The sequence below is a fragment of the Carcharhinus amblyrhynchos genome, chromosome 10 (assembly GCF_965287045.1).
Source record: "Carcharhinus amblyrhynchos chromosome 10, sCarAmb.v2.hapA, whole genome shotgun sequence".
NCBI classification, from domain to species: domain Eukaryota; kingdom Metazoa; phylum Chordata; class Chondrichthyes; order Carcharhiniformes; family Carcharhinidae; genus Carcharhinus; species Carcharhinus amblyrhynchos.
This window is the reverse complement of record NC_137333.1, coordinates 102,187,120-102,211,433: the sequence shown is the minus strand read 5'-3', so window position 1 is coordinate 102,211,433 and position 24,314 is coordinate 102,187,120. Positions and strand designations below refer to the sequence as shown.

Below are 24,314 nucleotides of genomic sequence, written 5' to 3'. Positions count from 1 at the left end.
AGTTCTTAAATTTTGAGATTAAGAAGGGAGGTAACCAAATTAATCAAGGACAAAACGCCATTTGTAACAAAGGATTAAATTGAGAGGTTGAGTGCAAGGGGAAAAGTCATGTGTAAATTACTGATTGGGGGGATAATAGAGGAGCTGTCAAAGTAGGCCCTTGACGAGGCAGTAATTATATGTATAGTATACCACTGCTGTCCCTGTGGTGTAGGGCACCCACAGTGTTGTTTAGAGAGGGAGTTCCAGTATTTTGACCCAGCCTCAGTGAAGGAATGGCGATATATTTCCAAGTTAGGATGATGGCCGGAATTCTCCCAAAATATCCGAAGTGTCAATTTCACGGGAAAACTGGAGTAATTCATGCTGCTTTTTCAATGGGAGTTCACACTAGAATCTCCCACACTCTGTGTAATGCAGAGGCCACCACTGTGAATATCATTAGATTTCAGGGGGCAGTGCTATTCCCCCCGTTGGCTGGCCAGCTCGATCACTAGTCAGCCCGGGACCCCTGAGGTGCTGCCCATCTTCCCATGGCCTGATCGTGGCCCCTCCGACCATTCCCAGGCCAGCCTTGACCCCCTTCCCAGCCCGCCTCCCCTTCCTAGCCCACCCTGACTCCTTCCCCAAAAGCAGGGAGCTAGTGTAATCCCCACTGGAGTGAAACACTCTGGCGGGGTGGGAGATCTAATGGGTCAGGAGAATTCAATCCCGGGCCCACTAATAGTATTTAAATAGTATGGTAAATACTATTTAAATCTGATCCCGTCTCCCAGTATATTTCCGGCACGGTGTAGATAACGCAGGAAATCTGGCCCTGGGGGACACAAATGTGGCGCGAGCGCTCGCAGGAATCCCGCAAATCCACCGACACGAATTCTGTCGGCCCACTGTGCTAAAAAAATAGTGCGGTGAGATGGGAGAATCATGGCTGGAAAGTGACTTGGAGGGGAACCTCCAGGCGGTGGTGTTTCCAGATATCTGCTGTCCTTTTTGGTTTTGTAGCGGGTAGGTCGTGCCTTACTAACCTTATTGAGTTTTTTGAGAAGGTGACCAAAGAGGTGGATGGGGGTAAGGCAGTTGACGTGGTATACATGGATTTTAGTAAGGCGTTCGATAAGGTTCACCATGGTAGGCTTCTGCAGAAAATGCAGATGTATGGGATTGTGGGTAATCTAGGAAGTTGGATCAGGAATTGGCTATCAGATAGGAGACAGAGGGTGGTGGTGGATGGTAAATATTCATCATGGAGTGCAGTTACGAGTGGTGTGCCTCAGGGATCTGTTTTGGGGCCACTGTTGTTTGTAATTTTTATTAATGATCTGGATGAGGGTATAGTTGGGTGGATTAGTAAATTTGCTGATGACACCAAAGTTGGAGGTGTGGTAGATTGTGAGGAAGGGTGTCATAGTCTGCAGGGAGACTTAGATAGGTTGCAGAGCTGGGCCGAGAGGTGGCGGATGGAATTTAATGCGGAGAAGTGTGAGGTAATTCACTTTGGTAGGAGCAACAGATGTGTCGAGTATAGGGCTAACGGGAGGACTTTGAATAGTGTGGATGAACAGAGGGATCTAGGTGTGTGTGTACATAGATCCCTGAAAGTTGGGAATCAAGTAGATAAGGTTGTCAAGAAGGCGTACGGTGTCTTGGCGTTTATTGGTAGGGGGATTGAATTTAGGAGTCGCAGTGTAATGTTGCAACTGTACACTACTCTAGTGCGGCCGCACTTGGAGTACTGTGTGCAGTTCTGGTCCCCGCATTACAAGAAGGATGTGGAGGCGTTGGAGAGGGTGCAGAGGAGGTTTACTAGGATGTTGCCTGGTATGGTGGGGAGGTCCTATGAGGAGAGACTGAGGGATCTAGGGTTGTTTTCGTTGGAAAGAAGGCGGCTAAGAGGGGATCTTATTGAAACATATAAGATGATTAGAGGTTTAGATAGGGTGGATAGTGATAGCCTTTTTCCTCGGATGGAGAAAGCTAGCACGAGGGGGCATGGCTTTAAATTAAGGGGGGGTAGCTACAGGACGGATGTCAGGGGTAGGTTCTTTACCCAGCGGGTGGTGAGGGATTGGAATGCCCTGCCTGCTGCAGTTGTAAATGCGTCTAGTTTGGGGGCGTTTAAGAGATCTCTGGATAGGTTTATGGACGAAAAGGGATTGGTATAGGCTAGTGGGTCATTGTTTTTGTAACTGGTCGGCGCAACATCGTGGGCCGAAGGGCCTGTTCTGCGCTGTAATGTTCTATGTTCTATGTTCTATGTTCCTCTTATGAAAATAAGTCCAGTTGCTTCCTTATAACTCAGTCCCCAAAGACAAAACCAGTATGCCCACTTTTTCCTCTGCAAGCTCCCATTTTGAATGCATCTTTTGACATAAAGTGACCAAAGCTACATGCCACAGTTGAGACTTGGCCTTGCAATTGATATTGACTTTTAAAGAAGTAATAAACCTCTTTCCCCACCCTCCAGTGAGGATGTAGTCAGCGGAGGACCTGGCTTCCAACTCTGACTTGAACTTTATTTTGCAACTTCAGTTTTGTTTATCCTCTTTATTATGAATTTATGAACATCTGTGCTTGAAGGATCAAGTGGGATATAAAATAATGAAAGATATAAATGAGGTTGACACAAAAAGGGCTGCTTAGATTGGACAAAGAGTACAACTAAACAGGACATGTACAAAAAATCACAAGCAGATTAGAAATGAGGGAATAAAACATTTACTGTGCCACCCCAAGAAGACCTACAACATACCTGCAGAAGGAAGTTAATTTATATTTAATTGGCACCCTTAAAATTAGATTGAATTAGATGGGCATCAAGGGTTATGGAGACATGTCATTGATTTGATTTTAAAATTCTGTAATGTATGTGAAATAATTTTAAATGGAGTAGCAGATCATGATGTAGGTGTCAGCTGTGACTTCCTCTGGTAACACACTAACTTCAGCATCAGAAAGTTGTAGGTTCAAACCTCATTCCTCAGACTTGAGCATGTAATCAGTGTTGACACTCCAGTACAGCACTGAGGGAATGCTGTGCTGCCAGGGGTACTACATCAGACAAAAGGTGAAACCAAAGCCCTCTTTGGGCATCTTAGGTAGGCAGAAGAAATCCAAAGAGAGCAGGGTTATTCCTGCCTCCCCCAACCCTGACCCATACCAGTGCCCTGGCCAACATTCATCCTTCAAATAATGCCCCCAAAATAGATAATTAAATTATTTAACTCAAATGTTGTTCTGTGTGTAAAATAGCCTCCACAGTGATGGCACTTCACCTGGACATCCTCAAGTTGTAAGGTGCCATATGAAGTGAAATATGATTAGCTATGATCATAATGAATGGTGGAGCAGGCTGGAAGGGCTGAATGGTCGTCTCCTATTTATTATGTTAGTTCTTATTTCCCTAATGCATGGTTGGCTAAGGAACTGTAAGAGTGCATTAATTGCTCGGTGTAGTCTAAGGATGCAGAAGAAATCTGCAGGGAAATTATAGATATATGGAGCGGGACACTATAGATTAGTTATAATGGGGGTGTTTAATTAGCCAAATGTAGACTAGGACAGTGGTAGTGTAAAGGGCAAAGTGGGCAAATGTTTCCAAGTTGGGTTCAGGAAATTCTTCTGCAGCAGGATTAGGAAGAGCCAGCATCAATTTCTGAAGGAGAAATCGTGTTTAACTAACTTGCTGGAGTGATTTGAACAGAAAGGATCAGTGAGGCTGTTGATGTAGTCCACATGGACTTTCAGAAGGCACTTGATATAGTGCCACGCAACAGAGAAAAGTTTCAGCTCATAGAAAAAAATGGGTGGATACAAAATTTGCTGAACATAGGAAGCAGAGAGTAATGCACAATGGATATTTTTCAGGATGGAGTAAGGTTTGTATTTTTGTTCCCCAGGGGTTGGCTTTGAGATGTTTTCTGATGTAGATTAGTGATCCAGATCTTGATGTGCAGGGGACAATTTTGAAGCTTGTGGATGACTTAGAACTTGGAAGTATTGTAGACTGTGAACATAAGAACATAAGAAATAGGAGCAGGAGTAGGTCATCTAGCCCTTCGAGCCTGCCCCGCCATTCAATAAGATCATGGCTGATCTGTCGCTGCTCAGTTCCACTTTCCCGCTTTCTCCCCATAACCCTTAATCCCCTCTCTTATCAAAAACCCATCAACCCGCGTCTTAAAAATATTTAGCGAGGCAGCCTCCACCACTTCAACGGGCAGAGAATTCCAGAGATTCACCACCCTTTGAGTGAAGAAGTTCCTCCTCAACTCCGTTCTAAACCGCCCCCCTTTTATCTTGAGGCTGTGCCCCCTAGTCCTACTGTCTTTTTTGAGCGGGAAGAGTCTCTCCACCTCTATCCTATCCATCCCATTCATCATCTTATACGTCTCAATGAGATCTCCCCTTATTCTTCTAAACTCTAACAAGTACAAGCCCAGTTTATTCAGCCTCTCCTCATAGCTCAACCCCCTCAACTCCGGTATCAGCCTAGTAAACCTCCTCTGCACTCCCTCCAAGGCCAAAATATCTTTGCGCAGGCGCGGCACCCAAAACTGCACACAGTACTCCAGCTGCGGCCTCACCAATGCCCTATATAGCTGCAGCAAGACCTCCCTCCTTTTATATTCAATCTCCCTCGCTATGAAGGCCAGCATCCCATTCGCCTTCCTGACCACCTGCAAGCTGGGTTTTTGCGACTCATGCACAAGGACCCCGAGGTCCCTCCGCACCGTCGCCTGCTGCGGTTTTTCGCTCCGTAAGTAATAGTCCTTCCTACCATTCTTCCTACCAAAGTGGACCACCTCACACTTGCCAACATTAAATTCCATTTGCCATTTCCTGGCCCATTCGCCCAGCCTATCTAGATCCTTCTGCAGACTCTCCACACCCTCCGCACAATTTGCCGTTCCCCCAATCTTGGTGTCATCAGCAAATTTCGACACCCTACACTCGGTTCCCTCCTCCAGATCATCTATATAAATGGTAAAAAGCTGAGGCCCCAGCACCGACCGCTGGGGCACTCCACTAGTCACCATCCGCCAATCCGAATAGCACCCGTTGACCCCCACTCTCTGCCTCCTATTTGACAACCAATCCTCTATCCACGCTAACACCCTACCCCCAACTCCATGTCCCTCGACCTTCTGCAATAACCTCTTGTGAGGTACTTTGTCAAACGCCTTCTGAAAATCTAGAAAGACCACATCCACCGGCTCTCCTCTATCCACCGCCCTAGACACATCCTCATAGAACTCCAGTAAATTTGTCAGACACGACTTCCCTTTAATGAAACCGTGCTGCGTCTGCTCTATCAAGCAATTCCCTTCAAGATGCCTCGCAATTTCCTCCTTAATGACAGATTCTAACATTTTACCTACCACAGACGTTAAACTAACCGGCCTATAATTCCCCGCCTTTTGCCTGGCACCCTTCTTAAACAACGGCGTAACATTAGCCGTTTTCCAATCATCCGGCACTTCCCCGGAATCCAGCGACGTCTGGAAAATAACCATCAAGGCATCCACTATCACCTCCGCCATTTCTTTCAGAACCCTCGGATGCATTCCATCCGGTCCTGGGGACTTGTCCACAATCAGCCCCTCCAGTCTGTCGAGCACCGCCTCTCTAGTAACAGTAATGTCATTAAGACCCTCCAGTCCTACCACCTTTCCATCGCTAACACCCGGCAAATTATTCACGTCCTCCTCCGTGAAGACAGAAACAAAAAAGTTATTCAATACCTTAGCCATATCCCCATCCCCTACCACTAGGTCCCCTTTCTCATCCTCTAAAGGACCAACATTCACCCTAGCCAGCCTCTTCCTTTTTATATATTTATAAAAACTCTTGCTATCCTTTTTTATATTAAGCGCTAGCCCAGCTTCATAGTTTCTCCTACCCTTCTTTATCAACTTCTTTGTCAATCTTTGTGGACATTTAAATCTCTCCCAATCCTCTTCTCGCCCACTACTCTTAGCTACTCTAAATTCCTCCGCTTTTAGTTTAACACTTTCCTTCACCTCCTTCGTTATCCACGGCTTATTACCTCTCCTCCTACTATCCTTTTTGACCATCGGAATAAATTTCCGCTGAGCACCAAGAAAGATCTCCTTAAAGATCCTCCACTGCTCCACAACAGACCCTCCCTCCAACACGCTCCCCCAGTCCACATTCGCCAATTCTTCTCTCATCCTACCATACTCCCCTCTATTCAAACAGAGGACGCGTGTCCGGGAACCCACTTTCTCCTCCTCCATCTGCACCAGAAACTCCACCATACAATGATCACTCTCCCCAAGAAGATCCTTCACCACAAGGTCCCTAATTCTACCCGCCTCATTACATAGCACCAGATCCAAGATAGCTCGCTCCCTCGTCGGCTCCAACACACACTGTTCGAGGAAACTATCCCGGCAGCATTCCAAGAACTCTTCCTCGAGCCCCCCGCGTCCAACATGGGTCGACCAATCAATATGCAGATTGAAATCCCCTATAACTACGGCCGTCCCATTCCTGCACGCCGCACTTATTTGCGCGTTAACAGCCTGCCCCACCTCCAGATCATTATTCGGGGGCCTATAGACGACACCCACCAGCGTCTTCCTCCCTTTGCTGTTCCTAATCTCCACCCACAACGATTCCACCCTCTGCTCCTTGGCTCCAATATCATCCCTTGCTACCACCGTGATGCTATCCTTAATCAGCAGAGCTACGCCCCCCCTTTTCCCTCCTGCCTATCCTTCCTAAACACTTGATAGCCCTGTACATTCAGCTCCCAGTCCCTGTCACCCTGCAGCCACGTCTCTGTAATGGCCACCAGATCGTATCCATTTGTGTTGATCTGCGCCACCAGCTCATCCACTTTATTCCGAATGCTTCGTGCATTCAGATAAAGCGCTTTCATCCCAGCCTTCACCTGGACCCTATTTGCCGTAACGCCACCAACCATACTCACGCCCCCTACTCCCTCTATTATTGGGACATCCTTGGCCTCTTCCCTTACCTGTACCCTCTCCTTAACTTTAGACCTCGTAACATCACCTACCCTTGCACCCTCCCCCCCCCAATTAGTTTAAAGCCCTGTCTACAGTCCTCTTTACTCGATTCACCAGCACTCTGGTCCCAGCACGGTTCAGACCAACCCCATCCCGCCCGAACAGGTCCCAGCTACCCCAATACTGGTGCCAGTGCCCCATAAATTCAAACCCATTCCTCCCACACCAATCCCTGAGCCACCCATTCACTTCCTTAATCCTGTCAACCCTACGCCCGTCTGCACTCGGTTCAGGCAGTAGCCCAGAGATAACCACCTTGTCGGTTCTACTTTTTAATTCCATTCCCAGCTTTTCATACTCCCTCCCCAGATCCTCAGTCTGCATTTTGCTTACGTCGCCGGCACCCACATGTACCACAACGACCGGATTCTCACCCTCCCACTCCAGGTTCCTCTGCAGCCCAGCTGCGACATCCCGGACCCGAGCACCAGGCAGACAACACACCCTTCTGTGCACTTTGTCATTGTGACAAAGGACAGTGTCAACACCCTTCACCCCACTATCCCCAATCACTACTACGTTCCTTTTCCCCCTCTCTTTGCCTATGTCCTGCTGCATCACTGTACCGTGTGCAGTTTGCTCACCAACCTCACCTGCCTCGTTCTCGTCCAGCCTGGAAGCAAGAACCTCAAACCTGTTATGCAGATTAAGAGGCTGAGGCCTCCGCTCCTCACCCCCCTTCCTCCTCCCAGCAGCCCCCTCTTGTCCCTGACCCTTAGAGTTAGCCAGTCTAGGGGAGGTGGATGTCACTTGCACCCCATTAACAATGGCACCCTCTCTCCCCCTGATGAGCCTCAGCGTCTGTAGCTCAGAGGCCAGCTCATTTACCCTGAGCTGGAGCTCCTCCAGCGACCTGCACTTACTACAGACATGGTCACTGGGATGGACCCTGGGGTCCACCAGTTCCCACATCATACAGAAACCACACATCACATGCCCCTCCATTATTCACTGTAGTAGCTTTGAAAAAAATTTTTTTTGTTTTTTTTCGTTGTTTTTTCAAACGAACTCACCTGGCCTTTTTTCCCTCCAGCCCTTTTTGATATTAAGCCCTAATAGCTCACTCCGCTGCCCGCTCACTCCGCTGCCCGCTGTCTACACCAGGCCTCCTTTTAAACCTGGCGCTGATTTAAAGCTGATGGCCCACAACTGCCTGCTAACCACTCCCTCAGAATTCTTAAAGCAGTAAATACAATAAATAAATGCTTTAAACAGTTCTACAAAGAACAAAGTGCTTTAAACTTATTTTAAACAGGTTTTTAACAGGTAAAATCTTAGCTCTCTCTCTGCTCCAGCAAACAATGGAAGGCTTCACCGTGTGGCCAGTTGATAATTAAAGCTGATGGCCCACAACTGCCTGCTAACCACTCCCTCAGAATTCTTAAAGCAGTAAATACAATAAATAAATGCTTTTAAACAGTTCTGCAAAGAACAAAGTGCTTTAAACTTATTTTAAACAGGTTTTTAACAGGTAAAATCTTAGCTCTCTCTCTGCTCCTTCACTCGTCTGCTCCAGCAAACAATGGAAGGCTTCACCGTGTGGCCAGTTGATAATTAAAGCTGATGGCCCACAACTGCCTGCTAACCACTCCCTCAGAATTCTTAAAGCAGTAAATACAATAAATAAATGCTTTAAACAGTTCTACAAAGAACAAAGTGCTTTAAACTTATTTTAAACAGGTTTTTAACAGGTATAATCTTAGCTCTCTCTCTGCTCCTTCACTCGTCTGCTCCAGAAAAAGAGGACAGTGTAGAACTTTAAAAGGACATAGACAATTTGTGGAGTAGGTGGCAGATGAAGTTCAATGCAGAGAAGTGTAAGGTGATTCATTTTGGTAGGAAGAACATGGAGAGACAATACAAAATAAGAGGTAAAATTCTTAAGGGGGCAGGTGTAAAAAAACCTGTGCATAAGTCATTAAGGTGGCAGGAGAGGTGAAAGGAGCAGTTAATAAATCATATACTCTTCTGACCTTCATTCCTAAGGGCATAGGGTACAAAAGCAAGAAAGTTATGCTGACCTTATACAACCCAGCAACTAGATGCTTAGCTGGTATAGTATGTACAGTTCTGGGAGTTATGCTGTAGGAAAGATGTGAATATGTTGGAGAAAGTGCAGAAGAGGTTTACAAGAATGGTTCCAGGAATGTGAAACTTCGATTGTGAGGATAGCTTGTAGAGGTTGGGATTGTTCTCCTTGGAGAGAGGAAGGCTAAAAGGAGATTTTTTATGGAGATGTTCAAAATCATGAGGCGGCTGGGCTAGTATAAGGGGAGAAATTGTTTCTGCTCATAACTGGATCAAGAACGAGAGGGCACAGGTTTAGTGATTTACAAAAGAAGCAAATGTGATCTGAGAAAAAAACGTCTCCACACAGCAAGGGTTTGGGTCTGGAATGCATCTCCTGGAAGTGAGATGGAGACAGGTTCAATCAAGGTACTCGAGGGCATTAGATGATTATTTGGATAGAAACCATGCGCAGGGTACGGGGCAAAAGGAACTAAGTCATGATGCTCATTTGGAGAGCTAGTGCAGAAACAACGTGCTGAATGACCTCCTCCTGCATGGTAATAATTCTGTCGTTATGGGTTGGGAAGTGTGTAGAAAATCATATCAGTAATCAAATATTGATTCTGGCTGAGGAAGGTGTGACAGGATGAATGATATTTTCTTGCTCTTGATATTTATACGGTTGTGTGATTGATGTACATGTTTGTTAATGTCAGATGAAGTAAGCTTATTAATTCCTTCTGCATGGCTGACTTTGGAACAAGAGGTCATGAATAAATCCTTTTGAATGTTTAGAAAACATTCTGTGGAAGGCAGGGGCCAAGGGGTACTTTGCAGATAAATGGTTGGAATCAAAAAGCCAGACGGTGACCTAGGGGGTCATGTGCAAGGTCAGCTTTAGACTGTGAGAAACTTGGTGCACATTCCCTTTCATTTGTCTAATTAAAGAGGCTTATGTTTTGAATGCTCCAGGGAAGGAATTAGCTCATACAAATTCCAGCTTCTTAAAACAATAAATTTGTTAAGTCATTCAGACAAATTTGTATTACTTGACATTAATGACGTACTGAACTTGTGGAATATTCTAGGAGAAGAGCGCAAGTGTAGAGAAAAGAATGAGGCCTAAAAGGGAGGCAACCAATTAAAACTTGTGGCATGAGGCCGGGCCGTGTTTTGCTGCTAGCTTGTTGGGAAGAGGTTGGTTGGGTTATTTTTCTTTCCGGTTTTCTTAAATGAGAAAGCAACTTTCCAGATTGCAGTTAATGTCAGTGGTTAACCCTTCCCTTTAACCTTGTTTCAGTTGCTTTTCTGCGGTATCTGATCTTTTGCAGCTGTTTTCCAACTCACTGCAGGGACTGTTAAGCATGTATGTACCTCTGTATCAAAGTGGGTTAGGAGTGTAATTTGTTTAACGTTAGCTGGGGTTTTTGATTTGATTTATTATTGTCACATGTATTAGTACAAAGTGAAAAGCATTGTTTCTTGCACGCTATGCAGACAAAGCATACCGTACGTAGAGAAGGAAAGGAGAGGGTGCAGAATGTAGTGTTACAGTCATAGCTAGGGTGTAGAGAAAGATCAACTTAATATAAGGTAGGTCCATTTAAAAGTCTGATGGCAGCAGGGAAGAAGCTGTTCTTGAGGGTCATATCTTGCTAATTACTAGTAATTGAATGCCAGTGAATGTAGTTCTATGTTTTCTTTTCTTCGTTCATGGGAATGTCGGCATCCCTGGCTGACATTTATTACACATCTCTGAGAGTAGTTAAGAGTCAACCACATTGCTGTAGATCTGGAGTCACATGTAGGCCAGACCAGCTAAGGATGGCAGATTTCCTTCCCGAGAGGACATTAGTGAAGTAGAAGGGTTTTTCCAACATGACTTTGAAAACATTTTTAATCCCAGATTTTTATTAAATGCAAATGTCACCAAATTTGCAGTGGTGGGATTCGAACCCCGGTCCCCAGAGCAATACCCTGGGTCTGGATTACTTGTCCAATGACAATACCACTACGCCACTGCCTCCCCTCATCCATGTTACCACCATTATTCTGTTGGCAGTTAAACGTTGTGGGATATCCTGAGATTGAGAAAGGTGGTTTTGAAATCCAGGACTTCTCTTTTCTTCTTCAGACATGCAGCAAACTCCTTGAATTCTAGATGGAGAATGGGACGATAGCAATATAATTAATAGTTAAAGTTGAATAGAGTCGTGTCATATCAGGAGTGCAGTGACTGTGAAGTATGTATATAGGCATGCATGGCAGCCATTCAGTATCTCAGTATTAAGTACCAGTAGTTTTCCTTTAGTATTGATGTTTTGTTATTCGTTCATGTAGGCATAGCTGGTTAGGCCAGTATTTATTGCCCATCCCTAATTGCGCTTGAGCACCTGCAATCCATGTAGCATAGGCTGAGGGAGGAATGTTGTCCAGGACACTTGATTAATACTCCATTCTGCTCTTGTAATAATGCCATTAAAGTTTATCTTCACCACTGGAGCAGGTAGGATAAACCAAAGTTGAATATCTCTGTCAAAGGGACCTGCTGGCCCTGTAGGCATTAGTCTCAGATTGGCAAATACGGCACAATAAGCCTGTGATATCAAAAAGGAACAGAGTATATTTTAAATAGTTTTAAATCTTGGTTTGGTGTAGTGCAGCACAAAGTTAAATCTAACCAGTGTTGAACCTGGCTCAAAATGTATTTTTCTTATTAACTATCATTTAGTAAGGGATGGCCTTTTGGCATTATCGCTAGACTATCAATCCAGAAACTCAGCTCATGTTCTGGGGACTCGGTTTCAACTCCCACCATTGCAGGTGGTGGAATTTGAATTCACTAAAAAAAAATCTGGAATTAAGAATCTACTGATGACCATGAAACCGTTGTCGATTGTCAGAAAAACCTATCTGGTTCACTAATGTCCTTCAGGGAAGAAAATCTGCCCTCCTTATCCATTTTGGCCTACATGTAACTCCAGAGCCACAGCAATGGGGTTGATTCTTAACTGCACTTGGGCAGCTAAGGATAGGCAATAAATACTGGCCAGCCCGCAATGCTCATGTCTCACGAATGAATAAAAAAATTGAGAGGTAAATTGGAAAACAACTGATTAGCTGATGCAAGCTTAGGTTATAAAAGCTCAATGATTATAGGGAGGAAAGTTATTCTTGCCTCTTGTCCATCTATAGTTAGCGTTGTCATTGGCAACCATTCCTTCAACCACTGGACCTTTCCACCATTCTCTTTTTCTTCCCTCTTTGAGCTTATACGCCTGCCCTAATTTCTCCCTGTGGTTCTGCATTCGGTCATTTTTGATTGAACTCTTGGGAAGTTTTAACACATTAAAGGTGTGGCTATAAATGGAAGTTGTTCATTTGGCTAATTTCGTGCAGAAATAAACTAACCCCGACCTCTGGAATCATTAGGCTGCAGGGGCACAGAATTTACTGGCTTTCCCCGTCATGATCCATTTCGTTGGCCCCCGATGTAAATATCAAAGCAAATGAGACTTGCATTTATGTAGAATCAGGATAGCCCCAAAATGCTTTATATCCTTTGAAGTACTTCCGAAATGTTGTTGCTTCTGTAATGCAGGAAATGCAGCGACCAATTGGAACACAGCAAATTCCCATAAATAATGTGATGATAATTTAACTCCCCTGGCTATCGACTTGTCTGAAACTTGTGTGGTCCTGAGGGTGTTGGCAGAAAGAATGTTTTCTCTTTTGGGAAAATCTAGAACTAGATATCATTGTTTAAAAATAAGGTGTCACCCATTATAGAAAGGGATAAGTTTTTTCTCCAAGGATTGTGAGTCTTTGGAGCTCGCTTCCATTGTGTATTTGTATTTATTCCTATTGGCTCAGGGAGCTATGCTGCATTAATGTACACACCGGAAATAATGTAATGTTGGGAATCAAGTAGATAAGGTTGTTAAGAAGGCATACGGTGTCTTGGCGTTTATTGGTAGGGGGATTGAATTTAGGAGTCGCAGCGTCATGTTGCAACTGTACACAACTCTGGTGCGGCTGCACTTGGAGTACTGTGTGCAGTTCTGGTCCCCACATTACAGGAAGGATGTGGAGGCTTTGGAGAGGGTGCAGAGGAGGTTTACCAGGATGTTGCCTGGTATGGAGGGGAGGTCCTATGAGGAGAGACTGAGGGATTTGGGGTTGTTTTCGCTAGAAAGAAGGCGGCTAAGAGGGGATCTTATTGAAACATATAAGATGATTAGAGGTTTAGATAGGGTGGATAGTGATAGCCTTTTTCCTCGGATGGAGAAAGCTAGCACGAGGGGGCATGGCTTTAAATTGAGGGGGGGTAGTTATAGGACGGATGTCAGGGGTAGGTTCTTTACCCAGAGGGTGGTGAGGGATTGGAATGCCCTGCCTGCTGCAGTTGTAAATGCGCCTAGTTTGGGGGCGTTTAAGAGATCCGTGGATAGGTTTATGGACGAAAAGGGATTGGTTTAGATTAGTGGGTCATTGTTTTTTTTAACTGGTCGGCGCAACATCGTGGGCCGAAGGGCCTGTTCTGCGCTGTAATGTTCTATGTTCTATGTTCTAATAGATCTAGCATGGGAAACAGAGAAAAAGCAGCAGCCATGGAAGAGATCATGCACCATTGATAAAGCTCTGTTCATTTTAAATCAAGTTTGTCCCATGTATCACGTCTCCAAAACACAACAGCTTCCTCAAAAGGTGGTAGAAGCAGAGTCTTTGTTTATGTTACAGCTCAGGTTGAATACTTCAGGGCATTCTATGAAGCTCGCCTGACCTATAACATTTTATGTTGAATTTGGCCAGGATGTGCATGAGAGGTTTCACTCCAGGTGTGACTCAACTGACCCACGAGAAGTTTTTATCAAAAACAAAGTTTAATTAAGAATATTGTTGACAAAACTCGTAAGACAATTAGCAAGAACTTTTAACAATACAGACAAGAAACACAACAACCAAGAGAATATATAACTTTTAAAGAATATCTCTAATGTGTTCCAACAAAAGCCAACATCCAATACACAACCCCTCCAAATAAACACAATACAGCACAGGTTAATGTCCACTTGTTACAGGAATTCAGCCTCCTGGGTTGAATGCTGAAAGTCCTTTGTGAAGAAATTCAGAGGAGGTTGTAGTCGAATCTGTTTCCCAAATCACAGCTTCTTTAAGGCAGGATGGCAATAAGCCTCTCCTTCAGCTAACTGATAGTAGTTTCAAAACCAAACAAAAAGAAGAACAGGGAAAAAGAGAGAATTTTTCTTAGCTTGCTGCTAAACTGCTTCCATAACCCTCCCCAAATCGAAACTGAAAGCCCAAAGGAAAAAAACCTTATGACCTGACTGCCACAAACAAAACTGAAAACCCTATCCACCTGCCTGCCAGAGCTCAGCTCCACCCCTATGACATCGCTGAAACTGTGAGCTGCACGACTTTTACAAAAAACCCTTTCTTAAAGGCACACTCACATGACAGTTAGGGCAGGTGGAGACAGATTTTTGATAAGCGAGGGAATGAAAGTTTATTGGGGGTAGTTGGGACTTGAGGTTACAGTTAGACCATCCATGATCTTATTGACTAGTGGAGTAGGCTCGAGGTGCCAAGTGGCCTACTTCTACTTTAGATTTCTGATAGACAAGGGAATTAAGGGTTATGGGGAGAAAGCGGGTAAGTGGAACTGATCCACTTCAGACCAGCCATGATCTTATTGAATGGTGGGCAGGCTCAAGGGGCTAGATGGCCTACTCCTGCTCCTATTTCTTATGTTCAAGCTCCTAAGTTGTAAGTTTGAGTGAGTTTGTGCCGGATAATCTTTTACACTTGTCTCAGAAGCCTCGGTTTGACACCTCATGTCACAATCAAAATTTGAATTCTTTTCAAAGTCAAAAGGATCTGTAATGCGCCACCTCGGTGACATGGGACAAGATACCAGGGGATGACATGCATCCACAGAACAGCATGTCAATGCCTTCAGAAGAGGAGCCAACTGAAAATTAGGAAAATTGTGTTGCAATTTGTATTTATTCAGAGTTCTGGCGCGCCCAAATGAACATTTGACCATGACTTCTGGTTTGTGTCAGACAGTATTGCAACATGAAGACCTTGATAGGAGCAGCTAAGCACAATAATGACAATCTGTCTACTTGTACTTATCATGATTTAATCTCTCAGATATCAACATCATATATGTTTATATGTTGCTAACTGTGATTCAATTGTCTGATTTATCTTTTTCAGTATGTATACAAGAACTCTATACTTGAAATACAGACCTAAAGTGAAGGTAAGTCAAAACTGGTGATGTGTCAGTAATGGCTGTAAGTTTTAAAGGTTTTGGTTTTGTTTTGTAAAACAAAGTCATGTTTTCTCAAGGTCTTTGTTTTAGGGGGAGGAGGAATGGTTTGACTATGTGTACAGATGCCATCTTTTTATAGAGCTAGGAGTAGGCCATTTGGCAGCTTGGTGTCTGAAAACCTTTACTTAATATCTCTGGTGAGCAAAAATCTTAACAATCTCACATTTGACATCAATAGTTGACCAAGCAGCAACTGCTGTTTTTGGAAGAGAATTCCAAACTTCTACCCCACTTTGTGTGTAGATGTGTTTCCCAATTTCATTTCTGAAAGGTCTGGCTCTAACATTTAGACTATGATGTCTAGTCCTAGTCTCCCAAAGCTGTGAAAATTGTTTTTCTCTATCTACTCTAGTTGTTCTCCTTTTAATATCTTCAAAACATAGAGCTTCCTAAATTCCAGGGAATGCAACTGGAGTTTTGTAATACTCTGGGAGCCATGCTATCGAAAGTTGGTGGGATGTTTCAGCAGCTGAGCTACACCTGGCCTGAACTTTGTGTATTTCATTGAAGTCTCCACCCTACTTTGGGTCAATTGTCCTGCTATGCAGGGGTAAATACAAACTCTAGTCACAATAAAGCACAATGTGCAGAATTTTTTGGTGTAAGAATTTCCTTTTATTTAAATATATTTCATTGTGACATGGACAATGGTGGTAATGTGGCACAGTGGTTAATACTGCTGCCTCACAGCACCGGGTTCAATTCCGGCCATGGGTCACTGTCTGTGTGGAGTTTGCACATTGTCCCCGTGTCTGTGTGGGTTTCCTCTGGTTCTTTCAGTTTCCTCCCACAGTCTGAAAGACATAAGAAGGTAAGAAGTTAGGAGCAGGAGTAGGCCATCTAGCCCTTTGAGCCTGCCCCTCCATTCAATAAGATCATGGCTGATCTGAAATGGCTCAGTTCCACTTTCCCGCTTTCTCCCCATAACCCTTTATTCCCTTGCCTATCACAAACCTATCAACCCGCGTCTTAAATATATTTAGCGAGGTAGCCTCCACCACTTCAACAGGCAGAGAATTCCAGAGATTCACCACCCTTTGAGTGAAGAAGTTCCTCCTCAACTCCGTTCTAAACTGCCCCCCCCCCCCTTATCTTGAGGCTCTGCCCTCGAGTCCTGCTGCCCTTTCTGAGCAGGAAGAATCACTCTACCTCTACCCTATACATCCCCTTCATTATCTTATACGTCTCTATAAGATCCCCCCTCATCCTTCTAAACTCTAACAAGCACAGACCCAGTCTATTCAGCCTCTCTTCATAGTCCAACCCCCTCATCTCCAGTATCAGCCGAGTGAACCTCCTCTGCACTCCCTCCAAGGCCAAAATATCCTTGCGCAAGTGTGGCGACCAAAACTGCACGCAGTACTCCAGCTGCGGCGTCACCAGTGCCCTGTACAGTGCTGGTTATGTGCAGTGGCCATGAGAGGTGGAGAGACTCTTCCCGCTCAAAAAAGACAGTAGGACTAGGGGGCACAGCCTCAAGATAAAGGGGGGGCGGTTCAGAACGGAGTTGAGGAGGAACTTCTTCACTCAAAGGGTGGTGAATCTCTGGAATTCTCTGCCCGTTGAAGTGGTGGAGGCTGCCTCGCTAAATATTTTTAAGAAGCGGGTTGATGGGTTTTTGATAAGAGAAGGGATTAAGGGTTATGGGGAGAGGGCGGGAAAGTGGAACTGAGCCACGACAGATCAGCCATGATCTTATTGAATGGCGGGGCAGGCTCGAAGGGCCAGATGGCCTACTTCTGCTCCTATTTCTTATGTTCTTATGAACAGGCGGCAGAGTGTGGCGACTAGGGGATTTTTGCAGTAACTTCAGTGCAGTGTGAATGTAAGCCTATTTGTGACAATAAACTTAAACTTAAAAGGCTGAATTAATTCCCCATTCTCTACTTGCCTAGTTGAGGCAGAGGTGACTGATGCCGTTGGGTTGAAAATTCCAGCACGTCTTCAGATTCTGACCACGTGCTTCAGAAACCTGGGCATCAAAAACACAAGTGAGAAGTTTGAAACATGGAAAGATTGGGGTTTATGCAAGTTTGCCTTGATATTTGTCATCACTGTTTGGAGGCCTTTGTCACCTCACCTCTTCCAAAAGCAAATATTGATTTTAAAAGAACTAAATGCTGTGACGACTAGAAATCTGAAATGAGGATAGAAAATATTAGAAATACTCAGTGAATCTGGCAGCATCTGTTAAGAGATAAAGGAAGTTACCGTTTCCGGCCTGTGGATTTTTTTTCATCAGTTCCAATAAAAGGTCACATCCTTGAAACATTAGCATTGAACATTAACAGTGATTCACTTAGAAATTGCTCCCAGTACTCCCCAGAGCTTCTATTCGAGAACTCCAGCTGGCACGCTATAGTTGTCTTATCCAACGCAACCTTTTTTGAGTTGTGCCTCATTTTTAAATACATCTGTCAAATTGTTTTGCTCAGCGAGGAGGGTGGCGCTGCTAGGAATGACTTTGCTCCACTGTTATCGTTCAGTATCAGCATCCATCACTCCAAGGCAGGTATAGTGCCAACAGATGCAGAGTAAAACATTTAACCAGGGGATAGCACAAGGCTGTGCTCATTAGCGCTACGTACAGATACTGCAACCCCCCTAGCATGTGTTGTACGTTCTCTGTGTTCCTTAACGTGCATTCACCAAGACTGCCCACAGAGACTGTAGTCCACTACTTGCACTGCCCACACTGAAGCCCCTAGGTCTATGAAATTGGGTGACAGGGCATGGTACAGAGAGGTAGCACACTCACAGACTGTGGGGTGGCATTGTGCAGGACTGGCCACTGCCCTAATTTCATTTCTTTCACTTGCACAATGAATGCTGGGGCTGCCATGCCTTCTTAATTATGTTACTTTTGCTGTCTCTCATTGGACAACAGATGGCGAGCAGCCAGGGCCTTTCCTTAGCTGTGTCTCGATCCCAAATGTAGGTGCACCCAAACTCTGAAAACAAATCAAAATGAGAAGCAGACCCTATGCATTAGTTACCCTGTTTTATAGGCATACCCACAAATGGTGCAGTTGTAGATGGGAGCAGAGGGTCAGCAGGTGGATTTGTGTCCTCCATTTCTTTCATTTATAGCCGAGACTTTCAGCATGTAACCTGGGCTGACACTCCAGTGCAGTACTGAAAGAGTGCTGCGCTGTCAGAGCTGAAATGTTAATGTGAAGTCTCCTCTGCCGTCTCAGGCAGAGGTAAAAGATTCAGTGGCACTGTTTGGAAGGTGATCAGGGATGTTCTTCACAGGATCCAGGATCAGCATTGATCTTTCATCTCAGCTAATGTTCTGGGGACCTGGGTTTGAATCCTGCCACGGCAGATGGTGGAATTTGAATTCAGAAACAAAAAAATCTGGAATTAAGAATCTACTGATTACCATGAAACCATTGACGATAGTCAGAAAAACCCATTTGGTTCACTGATTTACTTTAGGGAATGAAATCTGCCTTCCTTACGTGGCCTAGCCTTTATGTGACTCCAGAGTCACAGCAATCTGGTTGACTCTCAAATGGATTAGGAAGCCACTCAGTTCAAGTGAAGCGAGGCATGGGCTGTAAATGCTGCCAGCCAGTGATGCCCATGTCCCATGAATGAATAAAAAAAAATCCAACAATACATAAATTGTGTGATGAAATGATGGGATCGTGCTCTACGCATATTGGGGTGCCACGTTGGCACAGTGGCTAGCACTGCTGCCTCACAGTGCCAAGGACCTGGATTTGATTCTCAGCTTGGATCGCTGTCTGTGTGGAGGCTGTATGCTCTCCCTGTGTCTGCGTGGGTTTCCTCCAAGTGCTTCGGTTTCCTTCCACAGTCCAAAGATGTGCTGGTTAGGTGGGTTGAACATGCTAAATTCTCCCTCAGTGTACCCGAACAGGCGCCAGAGTGTGGTGGCATAAGGATTTTCACTGTATCTTCATTGCAGTGTTTGTAACCTTGCTTGTGACATTAATAAATAAACTTCTTTTTAAACTTGCTTGTCACAGGTTCCTGCATTAGTTGTCCACACAGATGTGGGGAGAACGTGCAAACTCCACACAGACAGTGACCCAAGCTGAGAATCGAACAGTGCCAAGGGCCCGGGTTCGATTCCCAGCTTGGGTCACTGTCTGTGCGGAGTTTGCACGTTCTCCCTGTGTCTGCATGGGTTTCTTCAGGATGCTCCGGTTTCCCCTCTGTCTGAAAGACATGCTGGTTAGGTGCATTGATCCGAACGGGTGCCGGAGTGTGGCGACTAGGGGAATTTCACAGTAACTTCATTGCAGTGTTAATGTAAGCCTTGCTTGTGACTAATAAATAAACTTTATACCTCAGAAGTACTTGATTTGCCGTAAAGAGGTTTGGGACGGTTGGTGAAAGGTATAACGATGCAATTTCTGCATTCTTTAATTGCTACTGAATGTTTTTTTTAAATTGCAGTTCCTGCTTGGCGTGTGGCCTGTTATTTGGGTGGAACCTCCTCCAAAGAAGCACTAAAACCTCAAGCGAAATTCTCTAATCGAGAGCAAGTTGCTCTTCAGCACTGAGAGCTGTTTTATCTGATCCTGCAGAGCGAGTGTACATGAGTTGAAAAGTTTGAACGGAATCATGAAGGGAAGAAACACACTGATGATAAATTCCAATCATGCTGAGGTTTTGTATTTATTTTTTAAAAATGCTGCCAGGTGTAGTTGAATTATATGGGAGGTTATTATGTGCAAGGGGGAAATGAGGAATGCTGCAGCTTGTGTGATGTTTCTGATTACACTCCGATAACCAATTTAATTTGAGAGCAGCTAATGTTGTTTTGAACTTTGTATACACGGCCAAATTATTGAACAATTATGGATTGAAACTGACTGGTTCCATGTTCCTTGTAACTTTTTTTTCTGACCTGTGTCCCTCTTTCAATTCTACCCATCTAATAGCTAAATAATTTAGAATTGCTATAAGGTCTGCCCACGAGCTTTCAACACCAGAGGTGTGCAGCACCTCAACACAAAGTTACAAACGTGTAAAATGAAGGGCAGGCACAGGCCATTCCAGATCTTGGAGTGCGAGGATTGAGGCAGTTCATCTCAAAATAGTTGGGGGAATGGGGGTGAGGAATGGGACCGTACTCCCTATCGTTTTCCCCTCCTCCCTCTTGCTCCAGCACCTTGCTCCTGATCATTCTAATGCCACTCTTCCAACAGGTTGCCAAGTTTCAGTATTGTATGCGAGATATTTCAGGATTGGTCAAGGTGACTCCTGGACCGTGCGATTTGCATGAGAATGAATGTCGCTGCTACCCCTCTTAGTAACCAAACAGTAATGGTGAGGGGGCTTGGTGGGGGAGGTGGGGATGGGGGAGGGGAACAGGGGAATAAAACGCAACAAGGCTATTGTTTTCTAAAAGGTTAATCAGTTTGTGCTGGTCACAGGAAACTGAAAATGGTGTGTGTGCATGCATTTGGATTATATTTAAACTGTATATCGTGTTCACTTTTCTTTCAGTAACCTTTTATATTGGAGCTTTATAGCTAAGGTTTGTCCCCTTCATTAGAGTCCTAGAATTCAATGGGGATTCTGCAGCCCGAACCATTAGGGGATCATCAGAAGATATAAATACGATTCCATTTTTTAAGGAGTTTTTTTACCATATGCATAGACGATCTGGAGGAGGGGACAGAGTGTAGGGTAACAAAGTTTGCTGATGACACGATGATGAGTGGGAAAGCGAATTGCGTGGAGGACACAGAAAGTCTGTAGAGAGATTTGGGTAGGCTGTGTGAGTGGATGAGGATCTGGCAGATGGAGTATAACGTTGGCAAGTGTGGGGTTATACATTTTAGAAGAAATAATAGTAAAATGGAATATTATTTAAATGGTGAAAAATTACAACATGCTACTGCGCAGAGGGACCTGGGGGTCCTTGTGCATGAATCACAAAACCCCAGTCTGCAGGTGCAGCAGGTGATCAAGAAGGCAAATGGAATGTTGGCCTTTATAGTGAGGGGGAATAGAATATAAAAGCAGGGAGGTCTTGTTGCAACTGTACAAGGCACTGGTGAGGCCGCAACTAGAGTACTGTGTGCAATTTTGGTCCCTTTATTTGCGAAAGGATGTATTGGCCTTGGAGGGAGTACAGAGAAGGTTCACCAGATTGATGCCGGAGATGAGGGGGTTAGCTTATGAGGAGAGATTGAGTAGATTGGGCCTGTACTCGTGGAGTTTAGAAGGCTGAGGGGGGATCTTATAGAGACATATAAGCTAATGAAGGGGCTAGATAGGGTAAAGGTAGAGAGATTCTTCCACTTAGAAAGGAAACCAGAACTAGAGGGCACAGCCTCAAAATAAGGGGTCAGTTTAGAACAGAGTTGAGGAGGAACTTCTTCTCTCAGAGGGTAGTGAATCCCTCGAATTCTCTACCCTTTGAAGTGGTGGAGGCTACCTCATTGAATATGTTTAAGTCACGGATAGATAGATTTCTGAGCGATAAGGAAATTAAGGGTTATGAGGAGCAGGCGAGTAAGTGGAACTGATCCACTTCAGATCAGTCATGATCTTATTGAATGGCAGGGCAGATTTGAGGGGCTAGATGGCCTACTCCTGCTCCTATTTCTTATGTTCTTATAGGAATTCCCCAGGGAGGTGATCGGAGGTTGGGTGAGGGCCCAGCAGAATGTCAGGACTTGAGTGAGCTTATTTACGAGGCTGGAAATGTGGCCTCCACATCTGTTGCTTAGGAATTTATGATGTGGGTATGCCGGCGTTGGACTGGCGTAAACACAGTAAAAAGTCTGACAGCACCAGGTTTTAGTCCAACCGATTTATTTGATAATAGACTCACAAGCTTTCGAAGCTTGTGAGTCTATTATCAAATAAATCGGTTGGACTAAAACCTGGTGTTATCAGACTTTTTACTGTGCTTAGGAATTTGGCAGCCCTAATCTTGGGTCTTATTATTCAGACTGAGATTTTGGTTTATGCTTGGTTGCCTGTTTGCCCTCCTCCTTAGTCTCCTTTCTCATCGCATCTCCCTTCAATGTGTTGATTATAATCATTTAGATTTAATATCATTCCAGCCCGCCCTCCCAACGAACACAGTAAAACTATTCTATCATGGGCGCCTGAAGCCCATGACCCGATACAAGAGTGAATTGGCCTCCGTTCTGGTACTTCCCCCAAATGTCACTTATCTGGTAATGTGAGGGTTTGAAAGCTCCAACCCATGGGCCCATCACTCCTGTAAAATAGGACCCAACAGCTTAACCTTTCTAAAAAGAAATTGCAAGGATTTTTCTTTGCAATTAAAGATGTAAGAAAGAGTATTGACAATGCACAGCTTGTCCCTTTGTATTTGGAACGAGATGAGAACAGGGTGTTCTCGTGTATTTTAAAATCTATCGTTCTGTCAACTTTAGTTCAGGGAAACAAATATTCCAGGTTCCCAATGTTTTCCAGTTCAGTTAGCCAAGGGATTATTGTTTTGGGATGGGTCTGTCATAAGGAGGTGGTTTAACATTACGTCAGTGCAGCAGACAGAGTGCCATGTAGCTCTGTAGACTGCATCCCTTTGTGTTAAGAGCCGAGTGCCTTTATCCCAGCCACATTTAGTTTACTTTAAAGAAACTGAGCTATCATTAAGTGTAATTTCTTTCTGCAGAGCTGTGTAGAATCGGCACTGCCATCACTCTAGTTAAAGTCAATGTAGAAAGCAAGGTGGGTTTCTCTGCTTGCCAGTGTGGATTCCATAGGGATTTTCCAGGGAGGCCGTGACATTAATCACTTGTCGATTGTAACATTGGCATCAAGCTCCTGTTGGTACTAATGTTTAATGGTACTAATGGAGTAATATTGTGCGTGCCTTTTTGGCTGCTAATATTATCGCCTGGGCTTTTATTTTTGATAAAATGGACAGAGTTGGGAATCTAAGAATGTAGCATTGTTCAAAGGTTAATGTCATACAGGGAAGTCTGAAAGTCAGAACTGTAGACGTGTGAATCAAATGCTGGTCCCGAAGGATCGATCTCTCTTACCACACACGCGCACACACACACACACACACACACACACACACACCTCTCTCGAACACGCGTGCATGCACACTTGCGCAGACTCTGCACACACACTCCACACATGCATGTATATATACATACCCGCACACGCGCGAATACGCGCACACAGCGCTCATCCACTGCTCCTCCTCCCCTGTAATTGGTCATAGTGGCCACTCTTGTGATTCATTAGATGTGTACACTCGACAAGAGGGTTAAATCAGCAAATGACGTCATGCTGGTTCAGTTTGCCCACCTCCTGCTTCATAACTGTAGCTAATAGCCAGGTGTGAAGCAGCTATTTATAAAGTACACCTGCCAATTACCAGACAAAACTAATAATTGGGTTAAATAAAACCTCTTTCCACTAATAACGAAACTGTGACTAGCTAAGTCCAATTTAACCGTGTTTGCTGTGTAAGCGTCACTGATGGGTCATGACTGTGGAAAAAGGCCAGATTATTCTTAAGTTTTTCATCATTGTAGGGAACTGTGTTACTGTTGGACTAAATGCATTGCTGAGTTTTGAATTCTCTTCATTTTTCATTTGTGTTTAAGTTGTAGCTGGATTTACGTTTGGGTGATGTGGGTAGAGAGCGTGACTTTACTTTGGGGCAGTTTGAAAGTGGTGGGGGGGAGATGTAAATCTCAAGCTAGCTGTGCCAAGAATGGGCGCCGTATTAAGACTTCAATTCATCTGCGACAATTAATAAAGAACCCCCCCTGCCCACTTTCCTGGGGGTCCCGCAGCGTAGATTGAGACAATCTGAAGAGCTGAAACGCTTCAATTGTGATTGAAGGCTGGAATTTAAAGCAAAGGTCAAAGGTGGAATGTCACAGGGGTACTGTGGGTGGACC

General features: G+C 44.5%; 1 protein-coding gene across 1 annotated transcript in view; it reads left to right on the top strand.

Moving 5' to 3' along the window:
- The window catches only part of acer3 (alkaline ceramidase 3), a 173,067-nt gene extending 150,815 nt beyond the window's left edge, over window positions 1–22,252 (top strand). Inside the window, exons 10-11 of the mRNA XM_080197681.1 lie at window positions 15,312–15,357; window positions 19,858–22,252. Coding sequence (XP_080053807.1) covers window positions 15,312–15,357; window positions 19,858–19,914 — 103 coding nt within the window. The 3' untranslated portion in view covers window positions 19,915–22,252. The remainder of the gene's footprint in view (window positions 1–15,311; window positions 15,358–19,857) is intronic.
- The last annotated feature ends 2,062 nt before the right edge of the window (window positions 22,253–24,314 follow it).